Raw genomic sequence first — 14,083 nt, 5'->3', positions numbered from 1 at the left:
TTGTCTATTGTTGTGACTTAGATGAAGATCAGATCACATTTAATTACCAATTTGTGCAGAAATCCATATCATTCCAAAGGGTTCACATACTTTTTCTTGCAACTGTATATAGCCAGTACATGTCACATAATATAAATACTTCATGGTTTCAGCTATTGTCTAGGGCACTTTGGATTTTTGATACTTAGGTTGGCCAACCCCTTTAACATATGTCTTTATTTTGGTTGCCATCATTTTGCAAATGTCATTTTATTCTTTTATTTTAGGATGTTAGATGGTTTTAAAATTTTAGAAGCAATTTTTTTTAACAATTTCCAAAAATCCACTTTTTATAAGGACTTGTTCAGTTATGAAGTAAGGCTACCTTCACACTAGCGTCTTCTTCCGCTATTGAGATCCTACAAAGGATCTCAATAGCGGATTTAAAAACTCTTCAGTTTTTTTCCCCATTCAATGTCAATGCAGACAAAACTGAACGAAACGGAATGCACTTAAATGCACTCCGTTCCATTTGGTTGCGCTCCTATCGTGGACAGAATAACGCTAACGCGAGCAGCGTTTTTCTGTTCGCGATGTGGTGTGGAGCAAGACGGATCCGTCCTGACACACAATGTAAGTCAATGGGGACAGATAGATTTTCTCTGACACGATAGAAAACTGATCCGTCCCCATTGACTCTCAATGGTGTTCATGACTGATCCGTCGTGGATATAGAAGACCTAATACAACTGGATCCGTTCGTGACGGATGCATGCGGTTGTATTATTGTAATGGAAGCCTTTTTGCAGAACCATGTGAAAGTAACCTTACCACCAATAAACAACCCATTTTTAGAAACTACGCCACTTAAAATATTCTTAACTGATTTAACAAACTTTGTTAACCGTTTTACTTGTTTCGTGAAAATTTAAAGGAAAATAGAGGTGACATTTCAAAATTTCTGTTTCTTTTCTTGGCAGATTTTCAATTTCAATCCATTTTCCTGTAAACTTTTGTATGGGGTCCGTGTGTTTTTTGGAGGGCAGATTTTGCTGCGTGGTTTTTGGGCGCATTATTACATTGGAAGAGACCCTGAGATACCCCTACAGTTTAAGCCCTTAAAAGTGACCCCATTTTGTAAACTGCACCACTCAAGGAATTTATTGAGGGGTGTACTGAACGCTTAGACCCCACAGGTGTTTTACAGAAGCATTTCGCTATGAAAAATGTAATTCCTTCCAATAAAATGTTGCACAAGCCACTAATTTTTTATTTTCACAAGGGGTAACTGGAGAAAAAGCACCCCAGATTTTAAGCGTTTTCTTGTTTGGTCATTAACCACAGTTTGGGCACATGGCAGGACTCTGAAGGGAAGATGCTGCAGAATAGGGAAGGTCATCAGGTGCTATGTCACATATAGAAGAGACCGTGAGGCACCCATAGAGTGGAAATCCACCCCCCCTTAAAAAAAAGTTACTACCATTTTGGAAACAACCCCTCAAGGAATTTATTAAAGAGTGTAATGAGTGCTTTGACACAGAGGTGTTAAATAGTTTTTTTAAATAGTTGCTTTAGCCTCAGATGTTCATTTTCACAAGGGGTAACAAGAGAAAAGGGTCACTTCAATTTTTTAAGCACTTTCTGCTGAATACGGGATCACCCTATATATGGTCGTAAACTACTGTATGGGCGTGCAGCAGAGGTCAGAAGTGAAGGACCTTTTTTGGTGCTTTTGGAGGTCAGATTTTGCTGGAATGGTTTTCAGGTGCCATGTTGCATTAGAAGAGACCCTGAGGTACTTTTTCCAAAATGGAGTCACTTTTTGGTGATTTCTACTGCAATCTCTCCCCCCTTTCCCCCAAGGAATTTTTCAGGGGGTGTAGTGAGCACTTTGACGTACTAGGCATTTCACAGAATTTAGAAACACTTGGCTGTGAAAATTAAATATTAAATTTTTTACTAGAAAATGGCGCTTTAGGCCCAGACTTTTCATTTAGGGGTTACAGAAGAATGACTCCTCAATTTGTTACCCATTTTACCCATATGTGACCGTAAATTGCTGTTTAAATAAATAAAATCTGTGCCCAAATTTTTTTGGGGTCACCTTTTCCAAAAAAGTGTAATATTGAACGATCAAAAAAATCATACGAACCCAAAAATAGTACCAATAAAAACATCAGCTCTTCATGCAAAATACGAGCCCGTACACAAGACGAATAGCAGAAAAATAAAACTTTGTTCATATCACCGTTCAGCACATAACTGAGCCGAATTGAACCTAAGGACCCCATAGACTATAATGGGGTCCATTAGGTTTCCGCTCTGAAGAAGATTTTTGAAGCGGAGATATAAGTCCTGCATGCACAACTTTTTGTCTCTGCTCCAAAATCATCTTCTGAGCGGAAACCTAACGGAGCCTATTATAGTCTATCCGTATAGAAACAAAAAATAAAAACTGTTCCAGAACATCCATTTTGTGGTTGCCTTTCCTCACAAAAAAATGTAATATTGGGCGATCAAAAGTCATATGTACCCCAAAATAGTACCACTAAAACAGTCACCTTTATCCTGTAATTTGCAAAATCCGCACTTCGTTCCGCCAACAAATAGACCATATCCTATTCTCGTCTGCAATTACGGACAAGAAAAGGCATTTTCTATGAGAGTGCTGGCGATGTGCTGTCCGCAAAATGCGGAACGTGCATTGCCGGTGTCCGTGTTTTGCGGATTCACAAAACACATACGGACGTGTGAATGGACCCTAAAATTGTTTCTAAAATTCAAAACCTTCTAAATTCCTAAAAAAAATTGCATTTATAACCTGATTTAAACAAAAATAAGACAGGGGAAGCTCACCAGGACATATTGGTGCTCAGCCTGCTGTAACCACTTAGCTGTAACAAATAATCAGAAACATGTGGCTGGTTCACTGTTCCCTTGTGTGCTGAGGACACAGAGGTGCACACTATATGTGCAGGTTGTGATCTCGTCAACGTAGATGCCCAACGGCATAGAAACTGCAGAAGTTGGTATTCCCATATACCAGGGGTGGGGAACCTCTGGCTCGCGGGCCACATACGGCCCGTGGGATAACTTCATATGGCCCCCTGCCTGAGCAAATGTTGAAAAGGCCAATGACTGCATCCAGGATGGCATGTGGGAGGCACACGAAGAGGAGAACAGCACTGCACTGTCTGTACTCTCCTTCCCTGGTCTTCTTCCGTCCCCATTCTGTGTCCTGACACGTACAGTGTCAGGACGTAGTGCATGTAGATACGCACTATGACCTGACGCTGTGCGCTGTTAGGTCACAGTAAAGCACACCGGGAAGACCAGAGAGGGTAAGTGAATCTGCCAAGTGGCATCTCTGTCTGGAGCTGGAGAGGTAAGTTTGGTTTGTTTGTTTATTTATTTTTAAACGTCTGATCTGAGGTCTGATTGGATGCTGGCAGGGTCTGATGGAGGCTGATCTGAGGCTAATGGAGGGGGAGAGGGGTCTGATGGGGTCTAATTTGAGGCTTGGGGGGGGGGGGGTCTGATATGAAGCTGGGGGGGCTGATTTGAGGCTGGGAGGTCTGATCTGAGGCTGATGTAGGTGAACAATGTTACAAACGTCCAAATAGGTTCTGTCCCTGCCATATACAAACAATGCATGAGCAAGCAAGTGTGCTGTCACATGAGGGAACAACAAGACACAGCAGTACAGAGGCACCAGAGGAGAGCAGAGAAGAGGCATTAACTATCAGAGGAATATTGCTGTAACTCTTACAGTGGGGCCCAAACTGCGTAGCTGAGGGGGAGATCTAAGATGCTGGTGAAAAGCGATGTGAGCGACCCATTTTGACAATCAAACGGGTATGGAAGACTATTAATCATATCAAGACTAAATGCATTACGGATTTTGAATATGGTTACTAAATATTCAACAAGATTGACTATACGTAAAGCTATTCTTTCATTATATAGGTCTTGAATGAATAGCAACAGAATCTGATTACCATCTTACGTGACAAGATTTTCTACCACATCTATTCGAGTTTATATAGCCTTTTTTGCGTGAGCTCCACATTTAGGCATGAACAAGGGGCTGCGACAGAAAATATACATAGGTAGATATAGTGTTATATATATATATATATATATATATATATATATATATATATATACACATATATATATATATACACACATACAGTATATTGAAGATGAAGACGCAGCACACTTATCGGTTGGGTGCAAATTCAGGCCAGTATGAACCAGCACCAAGGTCCCATTCAATAAGAAGGAAGAAGCCAGCAGCACACCATTAAGATAAAAAAAACACACGTGTGGTTTATTCACCCAGTGTCATGTAGCAGCGACGTTTCAACAGCTTGAGAAAGACCGCAAAAAGCGGTTAAGACGTTGCTGCTACATGACACTGGGTGAATAAACCACACGTGTGTTTTTTTTTTTATTTTTTTGTTTTTTTTTATATCTTAAAAAATTAAATAAAAAATTATATATATATACAGGTCCTTCTCAAAAAATTAGCATATTGTGATAAAGTTCATTATTTTCTGTAATGTACTGATAAACATTAGACTTTCATATATTTTAGATTCATTACACACCAACTGAAGTAGTTCAAGCCTTTTATTGTTTTAATATTGATGATTTTGGCATACAGCTCATGAAAACCCCAAATTCCTATCTAAAAAAATTAGCATATCATGAAAAGGTTCTCTAAACGAGCTATTAACCTAATCATCTGAATCAACTAATTAACTCTAAACACCTGCAAAAGATTCCTGAGGCTTTTAAAAACTCCCAGCCTGGTTCATTACTCAAAACCGCAATCATGGGTAAGACTGCCGACCTGACTGCTGTCCAGAAGGCCATCATTGACACCCTCAAGCAAGAGGGTAAGACACAGAAAGAAATTTCTGAACGAATAGGCTGTTCCCAGAGTGCTGTATCAAGGCACCTCAGTGGGAAGTCTGTGGGAAGGAAAAAGTGTGGCAGAAAACGCTGCACAACGAGAAGAGGTGACCGGACCCTGAGGAAGATTGTGGAGAAGGAGCGATTCCAGACCTTGGGGGACCTGCGGAAGCAGTGGACTGAGTCTGGAGTAGAAACATCCAGAGCCACCGTGTACAGGCGTGTGCAGGAAATGGGCTACAGGTGCCGCATTCCCCAGGTCAAGCCACTTTTGAACCAGAAACAGCGGCAGAAGCGCCTGACCTGGGCTACAGAGAAGCAGCACTGGACTGTTGCATGTCATCGGAAATCAAGGTGCCAGAGTCTGGAGGAAGACTGGGGAGAGGGAAATGCCCAAATGCCTGAAGTCCAGTGTCAAGTACCCACAGTCAGTGATGGTCTGGGGTGCCATGTCAGCTGCTGGTGTTGGTCCACTGTATTTTATCAAGGGCAGGGTCAATGCAGCTAGCTATCAGGAGATTTTGGAGCACTTCATACTTCCATCTGCTGAAAAGCTTTATGGAGATGAAGATTTCATTTTTCAGCACGACCTGGCACCTGCTCACAGTGCCAAAACCACTGGTAAATGGTTTACTGACCATGGTATTACTGTGCTCAATTGGCCTGCCAACTCTCCTGACCTGAACCGCATAGAGAATCTGTGGAATATTGGGAAGAGAAAGTTGAGAGACGCAAGACCCAACATTCTGGATGAGCTTAAGGCCGCTATCGAAGCATCCTGGGCCTCCATAACACCTCAGCAGTGCCACAGGCTGATTGCCTCCATGCCACACCGCATTGAAGCAGTCATTTCTGCAAAAGGATTCCCGACCAAGTATTGAGTGCAGAACTGAACATAATTATTTGAAGGTTGACTTTTTTTGTATTAAAAACACTTATTTTATTGGTCGGATGAAATATGCTAATTTTTTTAGATAGGAAATTTGGGTTTTCATGAGCTGTATGCCAAAATCATCAATATTAAAACAATAAAAGGCTTGAACTACTTCAGTTGGTGTGTAATGAATCTAAAATATATGAAAGTCTAATGTTTATCAGTACATTACAGAAAATAATGAACTTTATCACAATATGCTAATTTTTTTAGAAGGACCTGTATGTATGTATGTATGTGTGTGTGTATATATATATATATATATATATATATATATATATATATCTATATCAAAAATATAATATAATATAATTTTAATTTTTTTTGTATTCATATATAGTCACATAAACGATATACGCGTATTCTGTGTGAGCCAATATGTCAGATTTGCAATATGTGGCTTGGTCCTTTATAGTAAAAACTGGCTGTTCTTGAAGGTTTTAAAACCCCTTTACAATATTGTTTAAGATGGGCATGGATGTAAATATTTTTAAATATGAATTTTTTACCATAATGCTTGTTGCAGAGGGAGCATTCTGTAAATGCAGCATATATGTGAATCCTTTGTCGATTAACTACATTAGTGTTTTTTTTTATTTTAATTTCTTCCTCCATAGGCTGTGTGGGCTGGTTGGGGTCATGCCTCAGAGAATCCTAAACTGCCTGAACTTCTCCACAAAAATGGCATTGCTTTTATGGGTAAGATTAAATCTGTTGCGTGAAAGCAAGTGAAACTGGTTGTCCTCTTTTTGCCAGCTCCCATGATTATGTTGGATTTAGCTGTCTATGTAATGTGTATGATGTCAGCCTATGACTAAACCTTGAGGGAAGCAAGGATCTTGTGTGCTAGATTGCATCAAGGCTGATCCTTTGTTTTCCCAGAGATAAGTGCCTTCTGGCAGCTGCTTTCTTGCTTTTTCCTACCGCAGTAAACATGGCTGATCTTACATGGTGGAGTCACTGTCTTAAATATGTTGCCATCTTTAGTTAATTATAGCCAATCTGTTTCAATTTCTCATATTGCAATAGACATAAAGGTGTATGCTCCAGACAAGCATATATGGTTGTATACGGTCCCCCAGGTGGGCTAATGAAGGCCTCTGGCTGCCCTGGTATCAGTGGAGTAAATATACTCGCATGTCATCCCCTTAATCCATGGACTGTAAGATGACGGTGCTGCTTTCTCTGGCTGTTACTGGGCACCTGTAATTCTGTGTAGGTGCTGAATGGAAAATGGATGCATGTGGCACATGCGCATATACAAGTAGAAGAATGCCTTGTATCTGCTCATACAGCATGCCAGATGCATCCATTTGCCATTCATCGCCTGAACTCATTCTTCCCTGTTTGAATGGAGTGACATTCATGCTCGCTACTCAATTCAGTTCTGTAGGGCTATACAGTGCTTGGCTATCTCCGGTAGTCCAAAGGAGTTGAATACAGTGTTGGACGCACATGCATATCTGCCGCACCATTTAAACACAGCACGGCCCTTGTGATTTCCGCAGTCGTTCCCCTGCCGATCAGATACTTATCCTCTATCCTGTGAATAGGGAATAAACCGTTTTAGGCTACTTTCACATGATGGTGAAAAAAATTGGCATTAAAAACTGCAGAACGGTGTGTTTTTTTAAAGACTGTTTTTTTTCACTGATGCCTTTCTAAGAAATGTATGGATGTCATGATGGCCGTTATTCAAAAGGGCTTTGAGAATAACCTCATAGACAATATTTTTTCTTTAAAATGGTCGTGTGACTGCTATTAGGAAAAATGATTTTCACTGTTGTGTGAATATAGCCTTAATGGGACAACCCATCAATGGAACAGAACCCGTGACTTGGTATATGTTTTTTCCTCTGTATCCTGACATGGATTGGAATAGTTTTCAGTGAGAAGGAAGATGCTTTAAGTAATTGTGATATGGCTAATATAGTTTGATGCATATCTTTGACTGCTTATAATATGAATCCCGTGACAGGTCCGCCAAGCCAAGCCATGTGGGCATTAGGAGATAAAATTGCATCCTCAATTGTTGCCCAAACAGCTGGAATTCCAACTCTACCTTGGAGTGGCAATGGTAAGAAGCACTAGGAAAAAATGCGTTTGTCTTCATTTGATTAAATAATTGCCTTCTATACTATAGGATTTTCTTTTTTTAAAGTGTCAGTCTACAAGATTAGTTAAAGAAATCACATCAATCAGGAGAATTTTAGAAGTATGGCACACAGTTTATATTATATTAACACCCTTTGTCCAGGAATTTATACAATTATTTATTCAATTTTTTGGAGGTTATATTTAGCTTTCACATGCTTTACAATAACTTTTACTATTAAGGGTGTATTAAACGGGCAGATTTGTATGTATCTCAGCATGCTGAAAGATCACGATTTCATAGAGGCAGATCGTGCTGTCCAATTAAAGTGTGCCACAGGCAAACAACTCTACAGCATGGCAATGGACGAGCAAGGGCATCGCTCCTTCCCATGCTACAGAGGAGATGGATGCATGTAATAGCAACGGTCTCCTCAGCAAGTAAGCAGGAGATTGCTGGTAGGGAGCGCTTCCTTTCCAACAATCGTCAGCCTTGGGTTACAAACTGTGCTTCAACTGTGTGACATCGGGAGAGCAGGGAGGGGAGTTGGAGCGTGTAGTGCGGTGCTGGGCTCCTAAAACTCTGCTAACAACGGACCTAATTAGCATATTTATAAATTCGCTACTTTCACACTTGCGCTTTCCTTTTCCACTATTGAAATCCATCAGAGGATCTCAATAGCGGGGAAAAATAGTTGTTTTGTACCCATTCATTGTCAATGGGGACAAAACTGAACTGAAGGGAATGGATTCCTCCAGAATGCATTCCGTTCCATTTCATTGCGTTCCCATGACACACACAAGCTCTGCAAACAGCGTTTTTAAGTGCGTCCTGGGATGCGGAGCAAGACGGATCTAAATTCACCATATGTATATGAGGAGTTTAAAGCAGTAAGAAATTAAAGTTCTAATATATAGCATATTTTCTCTTCTAGGTTTAAAAGTAGATTGGCAAGAAAGTGATCTGAAGAAACGCATTTTAAATGTGCCACAGGAGGTTTATGAAAAAGGCTATGTCAAAGACGTGGATGATGGACTGAAGGCGAGTCAGTCTCTAATGCCTACAAACTAATAATAATGTTAATGTAACAGATTGCTCTTTTAGATGTTGCTTATTTATTAGCAAAGATGGCCAAGTCTGCCACCCTTCAGTGAAGGCAGGATCACACTATAACCAAAATGTAGTGACATTTTCAGACCTTTGTTGCAATAATTTGAAGTTTCACTTTTTCATTTTTCCCCCCAATTCATCTAAAGTGAAGTCCTACAGCATCTTTGCAAATCTTTTAGTCCAGGATTAGAAATAAATGGCGTTTTTTTTTTTTTTTTTTTTTTTTTTTCTTCCCCCAGAAATGGTATCATCTGTCCTTCTGCTAAACTGTTTCTGTCAAAGCAAGTAACTGTCACTGCAGTCATGCCCTATTCCAGTGGTGGGCAAACTTTTTAGTCAACTGAGCCAAATATCAACAAAACCACTAATAAAATTTATTTTAAGAGCCAAATTTTTTCCCTACCTGGGAGCTTTCACTACCCTCATCACTTCCTGTTGTGACGCAGCACGTTCCGACATTTGGAAGGAGGAGTTTCTTAATAGTGGGAGGAAATATGGGTGGAAATATGGGTGATATGAGATGTACATGCCCTCTCCAGCTTTGCTAGGTGAAATGGGGCCCTGGGGCGAAAAACAATATAGCCCCCCCCCCCCCCCAATGCACATTTCTCCAGTCCAAACAGAACCAGGGCAGCCGCGGCCCCATGGCACATTTCTCCAGCAGTGCCAGCCCATGCACAGACATTTCTCTCATGAATCTGAGATGTCTGTGCATGTGCTGGCACTGCTGGAGAAATGTGCCATGGGGCCGCTCCCTGGTTCTGTCATATCTCTCTCATGACTCTGAGTCATTCCCCCCCCCCCCCCCTCCCACCATGCACATTTCTCCAGTTCAAACAGAACCAGTTAAATAGAAAATGTAGTAGGGCACACCTACATTTGAGGTCACACAGGAGAGTATGGTAGACAGTAATATAATTTATGTATACCAAATAAAAATACAGAAAATACATATAATATTATTAAACATAAATGGTATGCTATATAGACTTATGGTCCTCTAAAATGGGTATCGCTAAAAATATAAAAGCACATATATGATCCTATAGGAAAGATATTCTGATGGTCAAGTTTTTGTTCCTTACTATGGATATAGTGTCCAGTACACTTGGTATAATCAGATTTTAGATACCAGAGTTCACAGATTGATTTCAATAAAGTCAGAGTGCCGATCACTCCAGTTTCTTTTACTGTGGGTTGACAATGCAACAGATCGCTCTGCCTGTGTATACACTCGTTCGGCACTAGTGTTACTTACAGTTCTGTAGGTTTGTGCCGGCTGTGCTGCGATTTCACGTGGCGTCCCACGTGTGATGCGTTTACAGGCTGCGATATATATCCTCCAGGAGGTAGAATCAGGGATCCACGGTAATCAATTGTAGAGGTGCTGTCTCAGTAGTTCTGTGGAATTCAGTTCCTGCACAGGTGTTCAATCAAGCAGGCAGGTCAGATGTTACTGCAGCTGTCGAATTTTTGTTTTTAACGTTTTTCGTATTTTTTTATTTTTTTATTATTATTATTATTTTTTATTCCTACCGAATTCCGAATACCGATTCCGCTACTCCTTCAGTATATCCTTAGTCTCATGGGATTGTCCTACTACGTGGTAGGACAATCCCATGAGACTAAGGATATACTGAAGCGCTTCAAGTCGACCAGGAGTAGCGGGATCGGTATTCGAAATTCGGTAGAAAAAAATCTAAAAACTTTAAAATCGACAGCTGCAGTAACATCTGACCTGCCTGCTTGATTGAGCACCTGTGCAGGAACTGAATTCCACAGAACTACTGAGACAGCACCTCTACAATTGATTACCGTGGATCCCTGACTCTACCTCCTGGAGGATATATCACAGCCTGTAAACGCATCACACGTGGGACGTCACGTGAAATCGCAGCACAGCCGGCACAAACCTACAGAACTGTAAGTAACACTAGTGCCGAACGAGTGTATACACAGGCAGAGCGATCTGTTGCATTGTCAACCCACAGTAAAAGAAACTGGAGTGATCGGCACTCTGACTTTATTGAAATCAATCTGTGAACTCTGGTATCTAAAATCTGATTATATCAAGTGTACTGGACACTATATCCATAGTAAGGAACAAAAACTTGACCATCAGAATATCTTTCCTATAGGATCATATATGTGCTTTTATATTTTTAGCGATACCCATTTTAGAGGACCATAAGTCTATATAGCATACCATTTATGTTTAATAATATTATATGTATTTTCTGTATTTTTATTTGGTACCATACTCTCCTGTGTGACCTCAAATGTAGGTGTGCCCTACTACATTTTCTATTTAACATTTTTCTCTGAAGATTGGGTGTAATCTTCCTGCAGGTGCACCCACTCCATTTTTTGCCTAGGAGGTGAGCCTTCTCTAAGTATTTTCTCAAATAGAACCAGGGTGGCCCCATGGCACATTTCTCCAGCAGTGCCAGTGCCAGCACATGCACAGACATCTCTCTCATGACTACCCCCCCACCCCCCTTCCCTTCCAATCCAATGCACATTTCTCCAGTCCAAAAAAACAGAACTAGGGCGGGCTAGTACACCGGCTGGCACTACTGGGACGGGTGAGATGGTGGGAATGGGATCCAGTAACTAAGTTGTTATAATTAATCAACCTACCTACCTACCTGGCTGCCTCCTGTCACAGAAGATTCTTCTTTGTGTGGGCGGCGGGCCGCGGGCCTTCCCTGGCAGAGTCTGGGCTGTGGCTGGCCGCCGCTGGCGCGGCTCGCTCCTTCTTCTTCTCTGCTCTGGGGGTGGAGCTGTATCAACGTCAGACAGACGCGAAGACGTGCCTGCCTGTGCGGCGGCACGGTCACTCACAGCCATCGCTCGAGTCTCTCAAAGAGGCAGGCAGAGCAGGGCTCAGAGCGGCCGCTGGCGGGGGAGCCCCCTCCTTTCCATAGCTCCATGCACAGTTGCGCTTAGCAGTTAGAAAACTTAGCATCGCTAGTATTGCGGGCCGGCGCTGGGGGGCCCTTGTAAGAGCCGCATTCAAGGGGCTAAAGAGCCATCACAAGTGCCCAGGGGCTGAAAGTTTTCTGAAAGTGCCCAAGTTCCTCCGCCTCACTCGCTCCTACCTCCGCCCCTCAGTAAGCACAGGCCAGCCCTGTGGCTCTGTGACATCATATTTCCCCATAGGCTGTTCGCGCATCACTGCTGGGCTCGGGCATGTGCAGTGTTCTGCCCACTGTGGGCAGAGGGACAGGGATATGGAATGTGCATGCACCAGTTACTGGCGTGAAATTGGCGCATGTCCGGGCCCGGCAGTGATACGCAAACAGCCTATAGGGAAATATGATGTCACGGAACCACAGGGCTGGCCTGAGCTTACTGAGGGGCAGAGTTAGGTGCGAGTGAGGTGGGAGGCGGAGGAACTTGGGCACTTTCAGAAAACTCTCAGTCCCTGGGCACTTGCGACGGCTCATTAGCATATTATAAAAACGACTTTTTAGGCAATTTAAAGCATCAGAAGAACTAAACACGGGTAACATCTGTGTCATGTCTTTGTGCCCCACTGAACAATGTCACCTGTTTGAAACTGGTCAGGTAGGTGACTGACTCCCTTGAATTGCTGTTACATAGAAGTAATTTAAATACTGAATTATCAGGGGCGTGCATAAAGATCAACGGGCCCCATAGCTATAATAGTTGTTGCTGTTGAATTTCTATTAGGGCTCATTCAGACGGCCGCATGCAATGGAAGGAAAGAAGGCCCCATAGAAGTGAATGGGACAGCATTTAATCTTTAATCCTTCAAAAAAAAAACTGATCTGCATATTTGTAGACAGCATACGGCCATCTGAATGAACCCTTGGTGCAAGGCATTTGTTTAGCAATGTGGGGGCTGACTCTAACCTTTTGGCTGCCTGAGGTGGAAATTGAAATGATGCCCCTTCTCACCATGCTAAATTCTCACTCAAACCCTCCCCCAGCCCTACTGTTAACCACTTCACATCTGGGCCATTTGCCCCCTTCCTGACCAGGCCTAATTTTGAAAATTTAACATATCTTACTTTATGTGGTAATAACTTTGGAATGCTTTTACTTATCCAAGCCATTCAGAGATTTTTTTTTTTTCTCGTGGCACATTGTACTTCATGCTATTCATAAATTTGAGTCAATATATTTCACCTTTATTTATGAAAAAATCCCAAATTACTCAAAATTTAGAAAAAATGCTTTTAAAACAGAAAGTGTTACCTCATAAAATATTTATTGCTTAACATTCCCCATATGTCTAATTTTATGTTGACATCATTTTGGAAATCTTTTTTTTTTTTTATAGGACATTAGAAGGCTTAGAAGTTTAGAAGCAATTCTTCACATTTTTAAGAAAATTGCCAAAACACACTTTTTAAGAACCAGTTCAGGTCTGAAGTCACTTTGTGGGGCCTACATAGTGGATACCCCCATAAATGACCCTATTGTAGAAACTACACCCCTCAAGTTACTTAAAACCGATTTTACAAACTTTGTTAAGCCTTTAGGCGTTCCACAAGAATTAAAGGAAAATGGAGATAAAATTTTGGCAGATTTTCCATTTTAATCCAATTTTTTTCTTTAACACATCGATGGTTAACAGCCAAACAAAACTCAATATTTATTACCCAGATTCTGCAGTTTACAGAAACACCTCACATGCGGTCATAAACTGCTGTATAGGCACACGGCAGGGCGCAGAAGAAAATGAGCGCCACATGGTTTTTAGATGCCCCATTTGAACCCCCCCTGATAAGTGAAGGTGCTTACAGTAGAAACTCCCGATAAGTGACCCCATTTTGGAAACTAGGGGATAAGGTGCCAGTTTTATTGGTACTATTTTTGGGTACATATGATTTTTTGATCATTCATTATAACACTTTATGGGGCAAGGTGACCCAAAAAATTGGTCGTTTTAGCAGTTTTTATTTATGTATTTTTACAGCGTTAACATGAGGGGTTCGGTCAAGTGACATTTTTGTAGAGAAGATTGTTACGGACGCAGCGATAACTAATATGTATACCATTTATTTATTTATTTA

General features: G+C 41.4%; 1 protein-coding gene across 3 annotated transcripts in view; it reads left to right on the top strand.

Annotated features, from left to right (window-relative positions):
- Positions 1–14,083, top strand: part of ACACA (acetyl-CoA carboxylase alpha) — a 932,629-nt gene that overhangs the window by 84,698 nt on the left and 833,848 nt on the right. For all 3 annotated transcript variants that reach the window (XM_044288111.1, XM_044288112.1, XM_044288113.1), the window contains exons 6-8: positions 6,451–6,532; positions 7,812–7,910; positions 8,863–8,969. In XM_044288111.1, the coding sequence (XP_044144046.1) occupies positions 6,451–6,532; positions 7,812–7,910; positions 8,863–8,969 (288 nt within the window). The remainder of the gene's footprint in view (positions 1–6,450; positions 6,533–7,811; positions 7,911–8,862; positions 8,970–14,083) is intronic.

The sequence above is a fragment of the Bufo gargarizans genome, chromosome 3 (assembly GCF_014858855.1).
Source record: "Bufo gargarizans isolate SCDJY-AF-19 chromosome 3, ASM1485885v1, whole genome shotgun sequence".
Taxonomy (NCBI): domain Eukaryota; kingdom Metazoa; phylum Chordata; class Amphibia; order Anura; family Bufonidae; genus Bufo; species Bufo gargarizans.
This window is presented reverse-complemented; position numbering and strand designations above follow the sequence as displayed.